This window comes from Cydia splendana, chromosome 9 (assembly GCF_910591565.1).
Source record: "Cydia splendana chromosome 9, ilCydSple1.2, whole genome shotgun sequence".
Taxonomy (NCBI): Eukaryota; Metazoa; Arthropoda; class Insecta; order Lepidoptera; family Tortricidae; genus Cydia; species Cydia splendana.
In genome coordinates, this window is record NC_085968.1 from 15494494 (window position 1) to 15519091 (window position 24598).

Sequence of the window (24598 nt, forward strand, 5' to 3'; positions counted from 1 at the left end):
TCGTTTTCACGCACAATGGTTGTCGACTTGCGGAAAATGCCCAGTATAACTAACTAACTAACTAACTAACTAATAGCTTTAACAGTGTTACGCATTTATCACGGTATTTGCTATTTGATCATCAAAAGCCATTCAAAAGCCCATTCTTTAGCGGATTACGCAACAGCTCTCGCAGCTGCTGAGAACATTATCAATATAGGTAATCTGAAATCGTAGGCGACGACAATTAGCGGTATTGTCATTCTGCACTGCTATTCTCTCTGCTAACTGGCGCAACGCCTCAAGTAGACCAGAATACCCGTAACGATACGCTTAACAAGTTCAAAAGGTATAGAGATCACACTTATCTAAATGCGTGAAGCGATACGCTTGGTAGATAGGGAATAACCCGCTTGTAGACGACATACAAAAAGTTGTACTTATTGTTGTAAAGAAATTGTTACCGATGTACTTTCTCTATTGTCGGCGCAAAAGTTGTCACTGAAACTCCGCCCCTACTCTACATTATACAGTTTGACGAACACTGTGTAAAGTATCGGGCAACCACTTCATGGCACAGCTTAAAAATGGCAATAGGAGATACGCCGTTCCAAAACGCTATAATCTGTATCTTTAGGTATTTAAATAAAAGTAAACAAACTCTACCCTCACATGGCTCTTTAAGCCAGTTGAGGGTAGATGAAAACATTACACGATCAAATAATGTAGGTTAAAGTCAGGTCGTTTAGTGTCAGATCCAGGAGGTTTTGTATTTGGTTGGTTAACCAATAAGGGCCACTTGAACCTTGAACTATTCACTAACCCGGGGTTAACCGGTTAAACCTGGAGTTACCATGGTTACCAGTACAATTTGACACTGGGTCAACGGTTTAACCGGTTAACTCCGGGTTAGTAAGATGGTTCAAGTGGCGCTAAATGTTATAACTACCCGAAAACGTACAAATTATTTGTTTACTTTTATTTAAATTCCTAAGGAATCAGAGTACCTATATGTTCAGGAAATAGTATTACCGCGCGGTTGACCACTATAATCGTGTATGATACTTTCGCCGCGGCGAGCTCCATTATTGTTGGTTAAAAATATTCATTTGGCGCTTACCTTACAAGGAAAAACTGATTGAGAATAATAATAACTTATTACTTATTTACCAAATGGCACCCTTCATACTAGAGTTAGACCAAGAAAAGTCTGCAGAGATTTTGACAGCACACGCAGTGCAGGTGTTATTTTAACGCATTCACTGCCAGGGGGCGTGGCCTAGGAACAAACTTGTATGACGGTGGACGCACATGTGCGTCGGGGGCAGTGAATGTGTTAAACGTCAAACTATACTGCTGCAAACTATATACAATACTGGCACTACGTGTGCTGTCAAAATCTCTGCAGACTTTTCATGGTCTAACTCTAATGCGTTTTATAAATTAAGGAAAACGTAAAAATTAACAGGTATTTAAGTATTCAAATCAAAGCTAAAGGTGTCTGAATCGACTTCGTAACTTTGAGGAATTTGTTTCTTGCATTATAGCTGAAAAATAATTTAACGTTTGAGAGTGGTATATCTGCAGCATTATTTAATCTGTGCTTAAGGTATGGATTACGTCTAGTTCTATGGTATTAGACAATACCGTGAAATGTAGCATTATCCGTTCAGAGTGAGTCCGTAATTTTGCAGTTCATCATTGTTTAGCCGTCAAACCGAATTGACGGACATGAGGCGCATTATACTGTCTTAGATACTTTAGAAATTGTAACAGTGATCTACTTCCTGCTCGAATAATCTTTTACTATTGAACGAGGAATATTTTGTAAATAGATTTTTGATAAACTTATATCATTTATTCTTATTCCCGTCCTTTTATTGTAAGTTAAGCTTAGTAAATACTTAATTAGGGGTGGCCGAAGCAACCTGACAGAATACCTGACCTGGCCTAAACTGAGAGGTTATATCATTTATTCTTATTCCCGTCAAGATTACGTGGTTAATTTCTGTCAGGTTTTGTGGGCCCGTACTAATTAAGTACCGTAAAATGGGGTGAGTTGGGTGAAATTTGACTTTCAAACCTCGATAAAATTTTATTTTTACATGTGAAAACTGAATGGTGTATATAATAAGTGGTACGGACGTTTGTATTTTATTTTGGGTAGTTCCATTTCATAACTTTGACGATAAAGAGGAAAACCCACCTCACCCCGTAGTGCCTCGTATTTGGGGTGAGAGGATTTTTCATACAAAGGTGATTTTGGAAGATTGTTGGATCGATTTTTTTTATTATAAATATTAATATATCTCCATTTTAAATTGGAATACATTATTTTTGCAGCAGTAGCCTTAATAACCCACCTCACCCCCCTCTCAATCCTTCTCTCCCCATTCATAACCCATAGCTCCCCGCGAAACCTACTCACCCCGTTTTACGGTATATTATATATAACTTACAATAAAAAATGAAGACCTTGAAGACCATCTCCCCGCATAATTAAACAATTTACAAGTCCTATTGCATTCATGTCATCTGGATCTGAAATGGCCCTGATGATTAAAAGATAAAAGCGGTATAAAATAACCGCTTCTTGTGCAACACGACCCTTAAGAGCCCAGTTATTAAAAGACAACCTAATACTAGTAGACTCGAATTACCCATCTAGCCGTGTTATTAACAGGTAGGTGTAATAAAGTAATAAGAATCAAGTTACTTCACGCCCCATACTGTAATTTAAATACTACAATTACTTACTTCATTTTGTTGCATTTAAATAGAGCGTTTTACGCCCATTCATTGGAACTAATAACATTAAACTTGAAACAGCGGATTTTAAATGATACAGACACATGGATAGGCATTAACTGTCAGTGGATCGTTTCCGCCAAAAATATAATACCAACATATTTACAATATCGGTGCATCTTGCTCACACTAATCCATTGCGAGAGACACCATGATACTGATACGTTGGTATTAAATAGGTATATATGCAAAATCTGATTGCGCCTCAGTGGAAGTACAACTCGGAAGGTAAATAAATGGTAAACAAACAGAAGTAAAAGGTCATGGGAACCACATCCAAACACCTCGGTAGAATGACAAAATAACTTTTAATTGCTACGTTCAGTTACTAACATTAACGATTATTATAACTTTAGACGTGACTGCGCACAGAACTACAAATGTAAGTGTTACATAAAGTAACTACCGCATCTGTATCGTAATATTACGTAGAGAATTGAGACAATTTCTAAGATTAGTTTAGTAAATCCAACGTTACACCGCATTAAAACAATATCTGGCGATTGTCGTGGCTGGGATTAATGTACATATTTTACAAAATTACAAAACAACGCCGAAACTGGACTGCAAAAGTGACATACTCCGCCTGAACCAAAATTTCACTGTACAACAAACGCAATATTGGCGCTTCAAGACGTTTAATTATTTTCACCTACAAAATAGGTTTCAAGTACCTAAGCCAAATCGGCTTTAGCAGATGACATTTCTTACCTTGAACTTATATGTACGGGACGAGTATCAGGGGCCCGTTTCTCAAAAGCTTGTAACTTGTAATACAAGTGGAAGTCCCTTTCTAACAAAAGATGTCAAAAATTGACATCTGCTTGTATTACAAGTTACAAGCTTTTGAGGAACGGGCCCCTGATCACATTGCCCAAGCTGAAGCGAAACCTATGAAACGAACGACGTGTTTATTTTATTGTATCGCTCTTATAAAGTGAATGCACTGGTCGGTTTATATCGATTCTACATGGACTATTGCAGTGACACCGGTGCTGATTCTACGCCGTCTATTGCAGTGACACCGTACGCTTCGAAAGTTATCGTCTTTCTACAGGTACATAAAGCATTCTTTGTATTTGCCAAAAATACGGCACCATGAATATTCGCAAAACAGCATTAGGTTCAGTCATAATTATTAATTAGAAGTTCCTACCTACTAAAGGTCAGATTCAGATAGCGACTGCAACAGCCAGTGGCATTGGCCATTTCTCACATCTGCAACGTTGCACCACACCAGCAACTCTGCAAGAGTCGACATCCGAATTTCACCTTTAGTCACTTTATTTTACTCCTTGAATTTACGTAGTACGTAATAAGGATGGCGCACTCTCTGTATAGACGGGTTTACAAATAAAACATAAATTGACTCATCATCCCGTCCTGGCCGGTTCCGGCCACAGCGACTGGGGTTGTACTAATTATTGAGAGCGACGATCGTGAGCTCTTAGGTGGCTGACGTAGCCTATCTTTGCAGTGAATGTACGACCGCACTCACCGCAGGTCAGCACCCCTCCGACAAAATTGTAGTTGATGACCGCAGGTGGTCGGGCCTTTAACTCGTCACGCTTTGCGTCGAGTTCCACTCGCCTCTGCTCTTCGAAGGCTTGCACTTTTGTGCTCACTGTATGCCTCCACTTCGGCCGATCTTGTGCCGAAGTCTCCCAGTGCGATGGTTCAATGTCACATCTCCGCATGTGGCGCTTCAGAACATCTTTGTATCGCAAAAGTTGGCCGCCCTGTTTCCGCTTCCCACTCTGCAACTCAGAGTAAATGATACGCTTAGCAACTCTGTTATTAGACATACGGGAGACATGACCACACCATCGCAGCTGGCGCCGCATTAGATAGGCTTCAATGCCGCTGACATTAGCACGGCGTAGCACTTCTGTGTTCCTGACACGATCCGACCATGAGATTTTCAAAATGTCACGCAGGCATTTAAGGTGAAACCTATCCAAATAAATTGACTACTTTACTGCTAACCAGATCACATACTACAAATCTAGTTTTAGTACTCAGTGTTGTCAAACAAATCTCCTATTCGATTTAACGCCTCTATTGACATAGGTTCCCACAAACCAGAAACTGTATGTACTGTAGGTACATATTTAGATACCTTGAGGTCAAATGTCTGCATAGGTAACGTGGTCCTCTGCTAAATATTATGTAACGTTAGCAAACGCATGGGAACTTTTCTGTCGAAATTGCTACCATCTAAATGCCAACTACGATATGTAACGGAGACTAGTAAAACATCAAGAATGTTAATTTGTATACAAAGTCACATAAGACATTATTGTAGGTAGCACAACACTTAGTTAAAGATCTCAGGTGTGAAATAAAAGCCACGCAACGCCATCTAGTATTTTCTGTGACTGTTAAAGATGTTGCACTTGTGCGCTTATAAGTGGATGAGTCATATTTTTTGCCACTCATTGCCATGGTTACGTTCCCCTGTGCAACTCTAATTCCCTGAGTTTAAATAGTATTTAAATACCATACACGCATTTTTGTGGTAGGGCATAAGGCCTTTCCATAATGGGCATTCTACTAAGCATGTGCTAAGTTAACAACGAAAATAGTTTATCCATTAATAGTTTCTCTATGCGTGAGACCTTATTAAATTGCCCCCTTTAGGTATGAAAGTGATAAGATAAAGGCACACGACTTTGATATAGATTAACAGTCTCTATTATTTATTTTCCCCGATTCGTACGTAAACTAACCGCAGACTCACTCGACAAGTGTATGTTTACGACTATTTCATATATTTTTCCCACAATATCATAATACTAATTAGAAGAGTGGATGGAAGTGTTTCCGTGGAATATTTTTTTGGTATTGCGAGAGGTGCCGCTGACATTCTTATCTAGTAACCCCCAAAAATGTAATAGACCTATTTTAAGGAGTACAGTTGACGTCAAAATATGTTTACATTTTTCGCCTTATGTAAGAAAAAAGGTGCAAAAGTGTAAACATATCTTTGACGTCGACTGTACCATTTTGTCACCGAAAGGATAAAGGAAACCATAATAATATGCTTATTAATGATTAGTTGCTTCGAGAACTTCTGTGGGGAGGTCGGTGTCCCTGGAAGATCGAGAAGTTTGAATTTTATCTACAAACCCAACAAAGATAGGTATATTTTACGCAACCCTCGACGGTTTTATATAGTAGGTACAGGTACATTTGTAATTTTGCTATATGCTAAGCATGTTCCTGCAGTATTACTGGCAAGGGGCGGCAATTTTTAAGTCACAGTACTTTCGCGCCATCTATATTTCTATGTTTACAATATAATATTATGTTTACCGTAAAAATAAAGTAGGTACAGTCAGCATCAAAAGTAGCGGATCGGACTACGCGTCAAAAGTACCTAAGATTATGTATCTATAATAATTAGACTGTAATAGATACTTTTGAACGGGAACTGTAGAGAACTATGTAGTCGGAAAAGTAATCCATGTGCTGATTGTACATCTGTATCTTCATTTCTATGTGACTTGTGCTAACTCGATGTTTTTTATATTGAGCCTGAGAGGAAAAGTATTCAAATGAATCATTTCAATTTCATTTCAGTACGGATATGATGGTCGTTCTTGTCTACGTGACAGCGTGATAACGATATCCGTCACATTCAATCGCGCTCTGTTAAAAAGTGACGGATATCTTGTCACGTGGATAGAGCCATAGCCATAATAGGCCTGCTGGTTACGTCCTACTCGTCCTAACAGAATATCACTCTCTTACGATCGTGACTAAGGCTCATTACCTATACGATTATCCTATCCGGCTCATTCGTCATCTTAGCCGAACAAACAATAAAAACTATGAGAGATACAGGAAGCGTCTCGGAATGCGACGGGGGCGGCGAGCCGGTGCGAGCCAGGGGCGGATGGTTCAGTTCTGCTTTACAATACAATTATGTGCGCGACCTCTCAAGCTCACGTATGAAGATAGGAAGATGTGGAGCGATTTTGTGACGGCCCACTGCACCTCTCGGGTGCCTTAGGGTAATATTCCATTTCTGACCGCAGCTCCACTACTAGTACAAACGCGTCGGTGTTATTGTCAATTTCCATAGTAAAATGAATGGTAGTGCTGCTGTCGTTGGAAATGGACTGTCACCTTTAGGATAACAATATCAACAACATATTGAACAGTGTACTGAGAGCGGCAAATAGGAAATGGCTTAGAATTTGTTAGAAGAGGCGTTCAAAAACTATATGATATATTGTCATTGGTATTAACTTATAATATATGTGGGTATTGTGGGTGTAGGTACTATCACGCTCCTCCTAGCTAAATTGGTTGTACAATACTTGCGCTATAGAAAGTCCAGTTTAGCAAGAGGCCTAAATGGCTCAAAAATCACGGAGCGTGACTGTACATATTTTGTTCTTCGAGTAGGAAACTATGAGATTATTGTGCCGAAATTCAAATTTACGTCTTGCGAGCATGTCTGGCAAATGCTGGCAAAGTTACGCTGTCACCTTCATTATCCTTATACCTCTATATGTAGGTACCTATAGTATAACATCAGTAAAATTCTCACCCATGTAGGTAGAGGTCTTTCCAGACTAGAATGTATAACGATAGGTTAATGTGGTTGACTTTGTCAAGTAATATTCAACTGTTTAGCTCACAGAGTATATGATTCGAACATACAACGGATAAAACTGCACGCATGACCACTACCTCATATCCAACATACAAAAATCGCTCTAGCTTATACCCTATACTGGACAAATTGTCAAATACCCACGCGTCGTCTGTCCTCCGTGACCTTCATCCCGCATTCCGGACCAGTCATCCAGGATGCCAACTATTCGCTACTTCCGCTGGGGGCAACAACCTCCTTTACTCATCTCGTTGTCATAAATACGCGGTGGATCTTACGCAACTTGCGTAAATAACAACGTGTACTTGTTCATGAATGCTACTGAAATCAAATAATTTTACGGCAATGCCTTTTCTAACTTAATATTCCTGTGTTAATTTAAGTAGGATTGTCAAGCGGACCCCAGGCTCCCATGAGCCGTGGCAAAATGCCGGGATAACGCGAGGAAGAAGGAATTTAAGTAGGATTCGTGTATTTCTATTATACAAAAGCGGCCTATTAAGAAATACCTAGTACATTACGATACAAGTGCGAAAAGTAGGAAAACTAGAAAATTCGCAACGCGTGGCGATAAATTTAAACACGACCGAAGGGAGTGTTTTAAATCGACACGAGTTGCGAATTACCTTTTCTCACGTGTATTGTACAACGTTTTACAGTCGGCCCTAAATTTTCGACATAGGCTCATTTTCGGTATATTGTGCTAATTACCGCACTAGGGCGGTAAAGTAGCATCATATAATTATTATGTACTGTAAAATTAAATCCGCATTACAATTAAAATAGGTTAGTTTTAGATTTAGATTAGGTTAACGAATAAGGCCATAAGAATAACAGAAACTATACCTAATAAGAATATTAATCTTCTATCATCTTCCGAGACTATATGTAAAATTGTATTTATAAGTGAACTGCCTGTACGTGTATGAAATAGTAATCATTAAAACATATCTAACTAGCGACACAGCTGGCAAATATTTATCTTTATTGCGCTGGCCCAATTTAAAAATTACTCAATCCCCAAAAACGCTTCAGTCGTGATTTAGCTTAAACAACGCCACCTGGCTTCCATAAAAGAATAACAATTGAATGAAGCGTGGGCGCAAAGCGTTGTTATTGATAAGCATATTACAATCATCTCGTGAATCAACCTGGAGTTATGTCCGTAACGGATCGTTAACTTATCCTAATATGGCTTAGATAATATACACCGCACGTGTTTGTCATAGGTCACAATTATTAGCTTAATTGTCTCCGAGTAGGCGCGCTATTCAGCCTTCTCAAGTAGGCGTAAACAGTCTGCGAACACCTAGTGTTCTAACTACGTTTCTCCACAGTGTGAGTCTGTCTGCTACTTTAATGGCCAAGCATGATATCGCGTGAATCTCAAGCACAATTACCAACTTTGTCATATTCAAGATCTGTGCAATAAACTGACACATTATGACACATTTGGCAACACCACAAAGATATATCAAAAACCTTAAAGTGATAACGCCTAGCTCTTTTGTAACCATTTAGCAAAATGTGATTTTTTCGTCACGAAATCAAATTATATTCTGATATCGATATGACATTTCGATTTACATTTATCATATCACAGGGAAAGTATCTGTTTGAAATTGGAACGATTTCGTGAGTGTCCCTCCTGACAAGGCGTGATCGGACACCCGGACACTCCGGACAGACGAGAATTGTTTAATGTACTTACCTATAATAATCGTACAGATGGTCGGTCAGGCGTGCCAGAGTTACGTAACATTTATTGAAACATCACCTTAATCTCATTTCATCATGTAAGCACCGATTCTTTCAAAGTGGAGCGCTATCCATTTGTTTTTTAAAGGCATCGGCACTAATGGGCCTTTCTATTGTTCTTTTTGTACATATCATGTCATTCAGTATGGGATAATTGGGATAACTTGATGTGTAGTGTAAATGAAAAAAGGTGTGTGTAATTAACATAATTATCATTAATATTATTTCAAATTATCAATATAATTACGTACCTATTAATATTATAAGTACTCAGATATTTGGGTGATTAGCAAAAAAACAGTTACGTAGTTAAGCATAGTTAAGGATCTTCAATTAATCTTAAATTAATTGATTCCATTGTGCTACAAAAATTAACTATGTCAATTGTATTGGATTTTATTTATTGTACCTACTTAATTCATACACATATAAGATAAGTCTATAGCATGTGCTAACATACTTTTATTCATATAAGTTAAATACAAACGGCTTAATTGTCTTAATTAACTTTAGACTAATTACAGGTCCTTAACTATGCATAATTTTATTGCAATTCATCCATTTTCACATCACATGCATTAGTTTGTAACACCACATGAAAATTTGAATTTCAAGAGAGTCTTGTTTACTTGAAATTATGTATAGAGAAGTTTTTTTTTCAATTTCAAATTCCATCCACGGCATTTTTTCCCTTATTTATGACCTAAATGTCCCTTGAATACTCAAAGTTCATTTATTGTTAACCCATTTATTTAATTTGTTACCACCAAATTTTAATGCTAACTATATTTATACCAAACTGAATTCTGATCTGATCTGTTATTCATGCGTTGTTATTCAACATGCTATATAATCTCATAAACAATAACTCCATAACTATAAAAGCGTCATCAAAGTAGCATTCATTGCTAGTTAGAATAGCCCAAATCATTGATTTGTTAGCGGCCCGGTAACACAGTAACCGCCATGTGACTATCGCCATACTTGATGACATAACGGCAGCGCGCGCGCCGGCCCACATGCACCGTTACCTCAACACTTACAACGAGTTACCTGCGGCCGTAGCACAGTCGCATTTTTATCGCTTGTCACCATCCCTGTCACGTTCTAACAAGTGTGTAAGTGCGAAAGTGACGGGCATAGTGACAGGCGATAAAAATGGAACCATGTTGCGCCCGCTGCGTGACAAATCATTCGATTGCGTACCTTATTATCAGTATATTAAAAGCTGGGGTCTACATAAAGGCGTATGTCACCAAGAAACTAGTATGGAGATACAAATTTATACATGAGTCCTTTTAATACTCTTAATTCCGTCATGTCACGCTAACTAAACTATAGTAAAAAAAAACTTATCATCAAGTGGCAAAGTAAGTAGAAAACACGTTAAAAAAAGATGAGTGCTTTTTGATGTTAAGTTTTTTTAGTATGAATTCAGTTCATTATTTACCCACTTATCACGCTTTCACAGTTTAGTAAACTGTTAGTGAAAATTGAATCCTGTCGTTTATAAAATGCCAGCGTAAATTTATTTGTCCCTCTTCTATACTACTATTTCAAATTTATCAGTCGCTATCGCATATAAATGGGGTAACATTTTATTTTATCCTTTTTCAAGTCGGTTTTTTTGAGAAAAGGTTTTATTACAACGGAAAAATGTTAAAAAGGTTCTAAATATCAACCGTGCAGTCGCCACTAGATATAGCGAAACGACGAAGCTACTGAAAAATATCTGAACATGCACTCTAACGCCTTAACTATGGAATCATGGTAAGATATTTATGAGCAACTTGGCTTACATCTTGGCGTCTGTCCATGGCGAGTGAATCCATCAGGAAATACATAATTTATTGCTCCGTCAATCAATAACTAACCGGATCCCTATTTTAAAACGTATCTGCTTGTATCCAAGATTGATGAATTATGCAATCTGTTAGCACTGCATAATATTGTTACAATAACCATCAATACATCATGATACTTCCATAAAGAGAACCGTTATATTCGGATAGTATGGTGATTACTAGCCGTCCATTTACAATGGCTACTATTAACTGTTATATAATTTAAGCACACTTGTAATTGATAACCTTCGTATACGTAAAAAGCATACGTAATAACGGTTTTGAGTGTTGCTAATCTGCTACCTAATCATAACGTATCATAAAGTAATGAATAAAACTAATTGTACTTAGCAGTGATCGTACATTTTCCAGCATTTTTGGTGCAGCAGAGTGGTGTTAACGGAATTGGTATAGATAATTTCAACTGAAATGGTAAATTAAGGTTATTATTAACGTAATTGGCGCTCATTAATCATTAGGGTTGAAATTATTTATACCAATTCCGTTAACAACACTTCGTGCACCAAAAATGCTGGAAAATGTACGATCCCTGGTAATTAGTCAACTTACATATCGTCAGGCGACAAGCAAAACTCACTAATTACTAAAAACTAGTTAAACAAAAATCAACCTTATTTGAGTACTAATATGGTTTTCTATGGCTATGACCTTGCGGTGGTAATTAGTGAGTTTTGCTTGTCACCTGACGATATGTACTTGCGCAAACAGAAGTGGATATACTGGACATAATTTGACAAAATTAATTATAAATACATTGCGAAGTAAAAATAAACACGACTTGAACGTGAAATAAAGTGCCCCATAATCGAAAAAATATTGTTATCGTTTTCCTAAACGAAAACACAAGTTGTGAAATGACAAATATGGTTACTGATTACATCAATGAGCAAGTTTTTGCACTTTACTAGTAACTATCAGGTTTCAAAAATAGAGTATTAAATACCTATTGCGATCGATATTTAACTTAAATGGATTAGTACCTAACTAATTACAACTATATAATACTAGGTGGGCATTTGCCATTATTGCATCGTGGAGCAGTAGGTACTATGATTACTGCCCACAGCCGCAATGCAATAAAGAATCGACAGTAAATATAGTAACAGTTACTTCAAACGACCATGCTGAACTTAGTTGATCATATTTAAAAACTAAAGACCAATTGCATCAAGCTGTTTATTAATTACATCGTAATTCGTTAAAAAATCTTGCATGAAATTTTATTTTTACTGTTCTCCATGAAATTACAGATGGCAACATTTAACGTTTACCAGTATGTTATTTTTTGCGCTGTTGTAGATATGTATATACGTCGTAATTTACGGACAATTAATCGGTATTGATCATACCTAAATGAGTCAGTTTTTAATATTGTTGATAATTTCGTCTGCGTCAAAAGTGAAAATACATACCTACAGAGGATTCGGTTATCAATAAGATCATGTTTTTTTCACATTTTCACCACGCAATCAGCTGAATAATCTGTGCACCGACTTTGCAACACTGTGTGCACTGCATTGCTAACTTCGTGCTCCAGTTCTGCGCCGGACCACTGGGCATGGGCGATCTTACGTCGAGGAAACCACGCCCTGCCTCTGACACAACCACCCGTTATTCTGCCATCGGCACCAAAAGGCCATACGTTACTATAATACTCCGTATTGAGATACGACTTTTTGGTTGGCAAGGCAATTGTACTGGAAATGCACGCTCAACCACACTTTTTTGTGGTGAATGTGACGAATGTCGATCGATAATCGGTTGAATCTGGTTGGAAGTTATTTGTGATAATTCTTATTATAATAATTAAGTACTACGTTTTTTGACGAAAATATATTGGCAATTACTTATTTACTAAACTACTATACAAGTCATTTTGTACTTACTTTTTACACGACTGCCCAAACAAAAAGAGTGTATTGTTTTCAGCGTTCATGTTTGTATGTATATATTTTATAAGTAGGTACTTATATAATTGCTGACTTGAAAATGTTGCAAACATAATCAATGGTATATAAATTATATAATAAATAACCAGGGCGACCAACTTACAATTGGTAAGAAAGGTAAAAGAAAACGTGTGACCTTAGTATAAATAGAAAATAAATTTATTAAAGGATGACTCACGCTAGACCGGGCCGAGCCCGAGCCGAAGCGTCCGACATGTCATTCTCTATGACGGCTGATCGGTGATCACGTTGTGCTTTCCATAGAAAACGAAGTGCCGGAAGTTCTGGCCTGGCCCTGGCCCGGTCTAGTGTGAGTCATACTAAAGGCAATGAATGACAAGGCAATCCAAAACCGTAAATGTTGGGTGTTAGAATGTTGTAGGCTTAAAATTAATGGATGGCCTTCTTCATGTAACATTATAGCGATTGTTTACAATTTTTTACGTGATAGCACTGTGGGGTTAAATAATTACATAAATTACTCTGAGCCTAATGGTAACATTGCATTTCTAACCGCAGCTGCACTACCGGTACTGAACGCGTCGCTGTCATTGTCAATTTCCATAGTAAAATTGACAGTAGTGCAGCTGTCGTTGGAAATGGAATGTTACCCTAAGCTGGAAAATCTTGCCCACCTCTATAACGTATATTTTGACATCAAAGCAATGATATAATAAATCAGCTATTTGTTAAATTGAATAAAAGCGATGCGTGCAGTGTTACCAAACAAATGAAAGTTACATCATATACTAATGTATCTAAAAAAAGAAAAAGGTTGGTACTCTTGTATGAAGTAACTCCGAGTTTGTTTTGTTATTCCTAATGACTATCATTAATTTTACTTAAGACACCTGTCCGCTGTCCAATTCAATTATATCAGACTGGTAGGTACTTAGTAGTGTAACTAAAATGGGTTTTAAATTGGAAGATTGTAGTTTGGCTTACTTATATTCTTATTAGTAAGTACGCCTCAAAAAAAATATGGTTGTCTGTAAAGTCGGTTTACGGACGATAATTTTGCGTGATAACGGCATAAGAAAACGTGGCCGTAACGTTACCATGGAGATCTGTCCACAACGTTACCATGGAGATCCGTCCACAACGTGACACTTTTTCGTGCATGCTACCGGTGTTCATCGATTTATAAGACGTTAGTACCACGTCAAACATTTATGTTTCCATTAGCATTTTACAATCGATAAACTTGTATTTTGTTTATAATGGGAAACTATTATAATGTGAAATCATGTCCTTTTAATCACACACTATACTTAAACGCTTTTTTATTGTCTTGAAAATCGACTCCATAAGAATACAAAAGTACTATAACTAGACAAACGGCTAGTAATTTGTTAATTTAAAACGCCCATATCTCCATATCTATATTGTCTATAGTACCAACTGGACTCAACTTTTAATAATAGCTTGTCCGACATTCTCAGCTTTCAATTGCTAGTTAGATATCATTGTGAAGTAACATATGCAGAAGAAACAATTACTGGCATCAGCAGAACAATAGAATTTTGATTAGAAATTTGAAGAACACGACATCAGAATGATTTAATTAATATCTTCTCGCGCCTGCACAATACTCCCCCTATTTTTACCACTTCCTCAATTACAATTTAAAAAAGTAGAGCATTTTTAAGTCCGAGTTTTTAATTGTCAAATTATGTAATTTCGAATGTTAATAATATATCGGAATATTTCATTGTAGATGTGTAGATTGTCGAAAGAACTATTGTGCGATCGTGATTAGCGTTGAAAATGTCGGAAAAAATCAAATGATTTTTTCGGAAATATATGAAATTTTCGGTTTTTTCCTTTTTTTCGGATTTTTAAAGAAAAAAACCTGACTGATAAGCGTAATAACACAACTGTGACAACTGAACTGAACTGACACTGACACCGATCCGATGTCAAATGTCACCAGTATTAAGAAAAATAACCGATTGCAACCTGTTTAAATCGTTTTTTTCGTTTATTTTCCGAAAAATTGAAGCGGTAAATCTCATGGTTTTTTTCCGTAAAAATCCGAAAAAAACGAGTCGTTTGGAAAGAAACGGGATTTTTTCCGGAAATTTTCAACGCTAATCGTGATGCGCGTGCGAATGGGGCGACCATCTTTTGTTCCGTTTCGTATTGTTTTTTTTTATAACCGTATCAGCGTTTGTTTAGAGTATTTTAATTAAATTTAGTTAAATGTTAAATGTGTTAACAATGTTGTTGTTTACTTTTCAGATGCGGCGGCAGGCTCGGATCTCATGTGGCGGCGCGCTGGTTGGGCGCTCCGCCTCGGCGATACAAGGTATTTTATTGCTCTACCTTTTTAAAGGTTGCAGTTATTCCTATCCTTTATGCCGGGGCCACACTAACGGGAAACGCCGTTGATTATCGCGATAATTGACACTTTTCATACGGCGACACTGGGATTATCGCAATAATGACACCTAGAGGTACCTATAAGCACCACCGGAATTAGTTGTTTGTTTTTGGGTGCATTACATTTGTTATACCTATTTTTCATATAGTATAGTTTGATATATCGTTATTTTGAATAACGTAATAAATGGCATACTACCGTAATTTAGGATTGTTCATTTTTTTTAGACCCCCATTTTTATTTTATTTTCTGAAAATATAGGTTAATTTAAGATACCAATTTGAATGATTTATTAATTCACGGCTCGGTTGAATATTTATAATTTATTGAAAATATGAGATACGACTTCTCGTAAATTCCATGTAGTGGCTGATTTGATAAAGCACAAGCAATAACAAACATTAAAAAAATAGTTGTAATTGTCAATTGATTGTAATGTCACCTGTCTACAATGTCAGTGTCACGCGTTTCTATAAATAATATCGTCTAGAAAACTCGTTTATTTTGAATCCCTAAATCAATAATTTCAAAATACCTACGCTATAAATTTGTGAAAGCTGATTCCAGAAATCTGCCTAAGTTATATAATATAACTTAGTTTTATTGGAGTATGTATCCATATAGCATCCAACTCCAACCATAACTTGGCTGAAATCAGGGGAGCAAAAATACAAATGTAAGTTACATCATATATTTTTTTACTGATTCGATTCGTAAGATGATTGGATTCATAAAATCGTTATAAGCGTCCATTGCTAAGGTAGCACCCAGTGGGTTCTACCGGCTTGTCACCATTGTTTGGATATTGTACTATATTAGGTACATGCCAATTTTGCTAATTATATCCTATAATTTCAGGTCATCATTTGATTCCTATTTAGATACGGCTGTGGGATACGTAATGTACGAAGGAGATTGATTTTGTTAAGGCACTTGGGCCCTGAACAAAGTTGAGCATTTTGTATCGAAACGAACGTCATATTAATCGTCATAATACTTTACGACAGTAAATAATGCCTGGGAACAGAGTAAATAACAAACCATACACTTCTCTTCTGGTTCGTCAACAAGAAGCCATCATTGTCAGCTGCTCGTGCAGAACATGATGAACATACATATATGTATAGTTACTTTTTTTTGGGAAACATATATACATATATTTCCTAAATTAATAAAAAAGTAGGTAAACAAAAACATGTTTTATTATTCACAACTATTAACTTAAGTCTTGTCCACCATGATATCAGCAGCTTGAACTGCAACATGTACCTGGAAATTAGAAATTATATCTTTTTAAAGCAGTTTCAGGCTGAATTTTGAGTATGACTATGTATTCTTGTATAGTGTTTCTTTCTAGTAGGCACCATCTCTGTTTAACGGTTTGCCTTTATATACTCTGGCTACATTACCACAGAAAACACATAGGTCCCCGCGACCCTACCTACAAAGTGAGCTTTTAAATAATTGTAGTAAAATTATATTAATTTTATACTTACATCGACGTGATCCTCACAGCAATACTGTGTGTAAGTAGGTAGGTATTCCAAGTTCAATTCACGGCACCATGTTTCACGTCGTAGGTCTTCGCGGATTCGAACAATTATTTTTGTGAATCATTCCCACACGTAGGAACAAGGTCTTTGATATATTAAGCAACGAAAACTACTGTTTAGGTATCAATTATAAATCAAATCATAACAAACCAGCGCAGCGGTTTAACTGAAAAATTTCATTATGACAATGATAACTTTGACAATTACGTGAGTGACGGATTGATTTACTATGGTCCGATAACTTTTATTATGCGATGACTTTACATTCAGCCAACGAGAAAGGTCAAACTAAGGTCATAAGGATATTTGTTGAAATATCTTCAATCCTCAATTATTATATCGCAGCAAATGTCGGAAACTGTTTGAAAACCTCATATCTCGAAATGGTTTTCGAAATAGAACATTAAAAAAAAAATGAACAATCCTAAATTAGGATATACATAATGTTATTATTGGTATAATGGTCATAAGTCATAAGGTATATTTACACTTCGTCTAATATACATTGTCATAATTATTACATAATCTAAAGCATATTATTTGTTATAACAAGTGACAAAACATAATTATTTGTGTGGCATAATAGGTGCATGACATAAATGGGTTAGGTTAGGTTGGAACTGCGACTCCGCACAAACGAATAACTACCTAACAAAAGGAGGGTTAGGTTATGTTAGAACTTTGACCCTCCGTAGAATAAAATACTCTAGCAAAAAAGTGGTTTAGGTTAGATTTGAACTGCGACCCCTGCAGAACGAAAACCGTAAAAAAATTGGTCAGGTTAGGTTAGAACTGTGGTCTCCCTAGAATAAAATAGCTAGCAAAAGCTACTGCGTACTAGTTATAAAAAGTATGTAAAACTACGTTATCAGTAAATGAAACATGACAAAAATGTTATACAATATATGTATTTATACTTGATAAAATTGTCTGAATAAGTATTACGTTATACAAAAACATAATATAATAAATGTCATTATAAAACATGTAAATTTGAAAATTATATTACATTGGGCATTATATCAATGACAATTTAGATGAAATCACAATATATGTAATAAAGGAAACGTATAATAAAAATTACATTATAACATACAATAATATATCAAATGGCGTTATAACAAATGTATGATAGTTTTTTATACCAATTATATTAAGCATTAGACAACACACCCTTCGTTTTTTTGTGACCGACACAACTCAAAGGCTCAGTCTGAAAACCAGCGCCGAGTCTCCGGCACAGCACATGCTGAGACTGAGACCTATTGTCTCACAATAATTGTTACGATAGATTAAATAATTAGTAAAGTACATATATGTTCTGGTTCGTACCAATGAGTTTTTCGAAACTTATGTACGAAATATCATTTGATATTTACCACTAGCTTTTCGGTGAAGGAAAACATCGTGAGGAAACCTGCATACATCTGGGAAGAAATTCAAAGGTGTATGTGAAGTCCCCAATCCGCATTGGGCTAGCGTGGGGACTATAGCCCAAGCCCTCTCGCGCATGAGAGGAGGCCTGTGCCCAGCAGTGGGACGTATATAGGCTGAAATGATGATGAATGATGACATATATGTATTAGTTAATAAGTTTTTTTTTTTGTGGCAATAAAATATTTGAAGTTTGAATAATTTCCCGTTATGTGGCCCCGACATTACAATAAGTTATTTTGCTTACATCTCGATAAAAGCCGATCATAGACAAGAAGCAATCCGTACATAAAATTTATATTTTAAATGTATTTTTTCAGTATGGCTGTGGCTACTGATATACGTATTCCAAAACGAATTTCGGATATCGAGGTCCATAGAACCAGGAGTAAGTAGTTTTTGTTTACTATACTTATCTCTGTAATATTGACTATTTATTTTTCTAGAACTATTATATGTTTATCGCTTTACAAAGTCGGGTATTAAATAGAAGAGTAAGTTTGTGGAGAGAATGAGTACCTACAAATAGGACTTCACACTACTATAAATGGGAATTGATTAGTTCCCAAGGAACGAATGAGAATACAGTAATGTATTGGACCCAGCAAGGGAATTTCCCCAGCAAGGTTGACTGCCAATGTGTTATAAAGCTAAGGATAAGCGCAGCGCATGACCACAACCACAAACCTGGGTGCCTAGCCAAGGTGACAATCTTGCGCTACGATAACGAAACGCTTTGTGTCTCTATCACTCTTCCATATTAGTGCGACAGTTGTGTTTGCTTCGCTACGGAGCATAAACGATTGACAAGTCTACGCACCCAGATCTTTAGAAAAGAGTGATCACTGAACGTCAAATGGCGAAAATGACGGTGTGGGGTCGGAATGTCCTTGTATTTTAATATTAATTATTAATTAACGCAAATTGGTCTGTGAAAACGAACGCTTAGTGTTTGTTATTTATCTCAGTTTCCGCCACCGCTTACCAGCACGCGTAGCAACAGCACAAAGGCAAGTGTACCTACCACATCTACAACGGTAATCTCAATGGGGTTGGCTGGTCAAAGTATTTAGGAGGTGGCACCAGCATAGCTTGCCCTGTCAATCTAATGTCAATTGTGTCAAATTTTTGTTTTTTAATTGAATTTTATGCCCTGGATGCCAGCCCTTTAATCTTTTGGACGCCAATGACCGATATATCTGCACCGCAGGTTCAACGGCAAAGACTGATCAATCGGTCACAGACCACAGAGCAACATAGACCTGCGTGCATATGCATAAAGTTCAAGAGTCTTTTGTGTTTAACATGGCGTCGAAAAGGTTAATCCAAATCTCATAGAAGAAGGGGCAAGCTATGATGGCGTCATCTATGCAAACCTTTGACAGTTGCCAACCCAATTAACACCCAAATCCTCTCAATTCCAGTACTTGGACTTCGACAACCTCCCCGAGACGAACTTCACGTGCGCTGGCAAGGTCATCGGCGGGTACTACGCGGACCTCGAGACCTCGTGCCAGATGTTCCACGTGTGCACCGTGGGCCAGCAGGACGAGCCCATGGACATTAAGTTCCTTTGCCTTAACGGCACCGTCTTTGATCAGGTAACACATCAAAATAAATTCAAAATAGACGATATTGCGTTGCGTGCGTTGACGACCGGTCTGGCCTAGGGTTCGAATCCCGATAAGGGCATTTATTTGTGTGATGAACACAGATATTTGTTCCTGAGTCATGGGTGTTTTCTATGTATATGACACCGTAAGATTGTGCACCCGTTAGTTTATAATCTAACGTAGGTTAGGTTAGTTTGTAATCTAACTGCCGTCAGATGGCCGTCAGTTTATAATTTAACTAGCGAGATTATAAACTGACGAGTGTTTACGATTTTACGGTGACATATATAAGTACGAGTATGTATTTATCTATATACGTCTTCGAGCAACACCGACTTCCGACACATATATACGTATGTCGAATACGGATGGTCTCAAAGGCGGTGGGCGCGTGGGGTAGTACGATAATGTATTACTTCACAGCTAAACCAGTATGCTACCATGCTACCAGTGCATGAAATAAACCTTAGGACTCGTCAACCATACTAGTGCCTACTATACTTCAGTACTAAATGTTTAAAAGAACTAATTGCTATGTTTAACTCAAGGGAGCGATATGAAAGTAAAAAGAAACCGTTTAAATCTTTATTCAAGTCAAACTAGGCCGGCTCCAACCCTACGCCTCTAACATGAGAAGATTTAGCCCTATATGGGACCGGCAACAAACTCAGAGGGACAAATCTTTTCAAAACAAGTTAAAACAACACATAACACATCATTTCTTTATTTCACAAAAGTAAGCTTCTAATGAAACATAAGAAATCAAAATAACACTTGAAATAAAACACTTAGCTAAATGGTTAAAGAACGCGGGATTTTATAAGCTATCAGAATAATCCTTTAGGTATAAGCCTTCAGGAACGTAGCGAGTTAGGCACGAGGTTGGCTAACGAGTACGTCCGATCTCTAGCGCGGTCCGATCAAGAAGAACTACCAGCGGCGGAGCCTCTCCGCTCCCGCCTCAGTCAAGTTGGCAAACCTGCTCGACCAGTCTACCAACATACCGACAAAAACGCCAACTCGTGCCTACGCTCACTCGAGAGAAACCTCTCGACGTTCCAAAGCCTTCTACCTGTCATCTTAGTTCAACAACACGCCAATAGATGGCGTTACTATCTACGCAACTTTATTTCAACAATGCTCCAATAGACGGAGTTACTACACAACTTCATTTATTTTGTTACAACCAAATAATACGTAGCTCAACATTGCTAATCGATTTTATACAGGCGTCTAAAATAATGAACTATAACGCTGCAATACGTCTTTCTGGTGTCAGGCTCCGACACGGCCGTCCTGCGCTACACACGTCCCCGTGTGTGGGTGTATGCATTTGATTCTGTAACAAAATACTCAGCACAGTATCTCATCGCTCGGTCATTCCTGACCCACAATTTGGGTCTCTCTCAAATTACTATTAAAATCAAACTTTATTATCAATCAAACCAAAAAATAGTTCAAAGTCATTAATCAATCCTCATTTCTCTAGTCAAAAATAGTCCATCGAGCAACGACTTAATAAAAATAATCAGTAATCATCGCCGCTATCTAGCGGATACACTCCAATAATCATCGCCTCCATCTGGCGGATACTCTCAAATTTATGTGAAAACAGAACAATCTCAAACATCAAAAACACAAATCACAACAGCTCTAATTCATTGCTCGGCAGTATCACTACCATTGTCATCAATATCAATTTACGGGGAAATTATCTGGCATTAAAAAAAATCTTTGGTCATATGTGATCTAAATTTTTGTAAGACATCTTAAAACAAATAATATTCTGATTTGATAATGCCAATTTTACTCATATGAACACAGTACATCAACGGGAATTCATTTTTAACAAAACAACAACAGTCCTTCGGTGCATTGCCAGTCCTTCAGTAGATACCAGACCCTCGTCAGAAGTAACCATCTCAGCCGCGTAAGTGCTACTCCTCGCAAAGAGCATTCTGCACATAAAAAGCAGACCACGTGCACCTCTTACATGCTCCGGCACTTCTGATGCGGTCACTAAACAATACCCAGTCCATCTAAAGCAAAACAGTAGTGCCCAGTCCATCGGACGTGCCTTCAGTCCATTGAAAGCAAAACAGTAGTGCCCTGTCCATCGGGCGTGCCTTCAGTCCATCGAAAGCAAAACAGTAGTGCCCAGTCCATCGGGCTTGCCTTCAGTCCATCGAAAGCAAAACAGTAGTGCCCAGTCCATCGGGCTTGCCTTCAGTCCATCGAAAGCAAAACAGTAGTGCCCAGTCCATCGGGCTTGCCTTCAGTCCATCGAAAGCAAAACAGTAGTGCCCAGTCCATCGGGCTTGCCTTCAGTCCATTGAAAGCAAAACAGTAGTGCCCAGTCCATCGGGCTTGCCTTCAGTCCATCGAAAGCAAAACAGTAGTGCCCAGTCCATCGGGCGTACTTTCAGTCCTTCGAAAGTACAAGTTTTCAGTCCATCGAAAGCAAAAACAATGTTAAGAGTGAATTCCAAAAAAACAAAATAAAAACGGTTCTTTAAATCATGTTACTCAGAACCATTGGTACTATCAGCGTCAACTGATCAACTGAAACTGAACATCACTGATCAAAATCACTAAAGATAGCTTTCTACTTTAGCTTTTACAACAGAAACTCAGCTTTCTACTTTAGCTTTAACAACAGAAACTCAGCTTTCTACTTTAGCTTTAACAACAGAAACTCAGCTTTCTACTTTAGCTTTAACAACAGAAACTCGCTCAAAACTTCTATGCAGAAGTAAATCCTCTCAAAATAATCCCAACAAAATGGGAACTGCTCACCAGATTAATAAAGCATGATGCACGCGACCAAGTCAAAGGTGGTGGTGGTGAAGTCCGACCCAAGCACGAAGGCTGATGCTTTCCAACTTGCAGTTGCCGTTGCTGCGGCAGATGGCGAGATGCACGATGTGGTTCATCATAGCTGGCTATTACTGAAATCATCATTTGCACGGTATCAGGTTTATCATGTATGCAGGTTAAACTTCAGGGTTTGTGAATGTGCCCTAGTAGCGGACCCAAAGACATATTGCCATAGGATACGGGACTTTAAAAATCTCAGATTAAAATTTAAACTTCAATGAGTACGTTTTATTTCCTTCTATGAACAAACAAACACGTGTCCCAAAAATAAGTAACACGGTAAAATGGGCCAATACGAAAAGTGACAGCTAATTAGTTACGTTAGACTGTTATGCTTCGCCATTACACTCATAATAAAATTCACTAATAAACAATTGGAACGAAACCTGTCCTTTTATTTCCAAATCTCCAGAACAGACGATACTGCACAGCTGCTTCTGTGTTACAGGTGTGATGGCGTCTGTAAGTTGTCCCTGCTCAGGTTGCAGCACACTGTAACATTAATTTTCATATGCGTAGCTCATGCTTTCATAGTATGCACGATTTGTGATCTATCACGGCATTACGGGCAATAATTTGTAGCAATTTTACTAATTACTAAACTTTACAGGGTAGGGATTACACAATCCTATGCATTGGCAAATCAGCAGGATCCATTTCTAACGGTGCATTGTATTTTCAAAAAAAAAATATTTTTGAGGGTAGAAGCACAAGTGAGCGATGAAATAATATCACGTCGTGATAGCCGATATTTGGTTGTAATTAACAACATGGATTTCACTTCAAAATAATTCAAGATCACTTAGATTTAAATGGATTATAAAAATTAATTGCATCTTCATAAAAAATCAATTATTGAGGGTAGATTCACAAGTGAGCGATAAAATAATATCACGTCGTGATAGCCGATATTTGATTGTAATTAACAAGATGGATTTCACATCAAAATAATTCAAGATCACTTAGATTTAAATGGATTATAAAAATGAATTTTATTTTCATGAAAAATCAATTATTGAGGGTAAATTCACAAGTAAGCGATGAAATAATATCACGTTGTAATAGCTAATACTCGGTTTTAATTAACAGTATGGATTTCAAATCAAAATAACTCAAGATCGCTTCGATTTAAATGGATTACAAAAATTAATTACAAAGAAACGTAACGATCCCAGAGATGACGTCACGTAACGACCGCTATGCTCGACTGCCTCAATCACAATTTTATTCACATTTTCACAATAATTCTCACCAAATAACAATGAATTACACTCACCTTTCAATCAAGATTAGACACGTGAGCTTACCATTACCACGTGTCCAGATTATGGAATGTAGGTCACCAGAAATACACCACGCTCCCAGGTGGCTGTGTAAGCAATACATGATACCTTGGCAATCCCACTTGCTGATGTCGAATACGGATGGTCTCAAAGGCGGTGGGCGCGTGGGGTAGTACGATAATGTATTACTTCACAGCTAAACCAGTATGCTACCATGCTACCAGTGCATGAAATAAACCTTAGGACTCGTCAACCATACTAGTGCCTACTATACTTCAGTACTAAATATTTAAAAGAACTAATTGCTATGTTTAACTCAAGGGAGCGATATGAAAGTAAAAAGAAACCGTTTAAATCTTTATTCAAGTCAAACTAGGCCGGCTCCAACCCTACGCCTCTAACATGAGAAGATTTAGCCCTATATGGGACCGGCAACAAACTCAGAGGGACAAATCTTTTCAAAACAAGTTAA

The 24598-nt window shown here is 37.5% G+C and overlaps 1 protein-coding gene across 1 annotated transcript in view; it reads left to right on the forward strand.

The window, feature by feature from the left end:
* Nucleotides 1-24598, forward strand: part of LOC134793636 (mucin-2-like) — an 81203-nt gene that overhangs the window by 51181 nt on the left and 5424 nt on the right. Inside the window, exons 3-5 of the mRNA XM_063765269.1 lie at nt 15225-15291; nt 18674-18741; nt 19778-19954. Of these exons, the coding sequence (XP_063621339.1) occupies nt 15225-15291; nt 18674-18741; nt 19778-19954 (312 nt within the window). The remainder of the gene's footprint in view (nt 1-15224; nt 15292-18673; nt 18742-19777; nt 19955-24598) is intronic.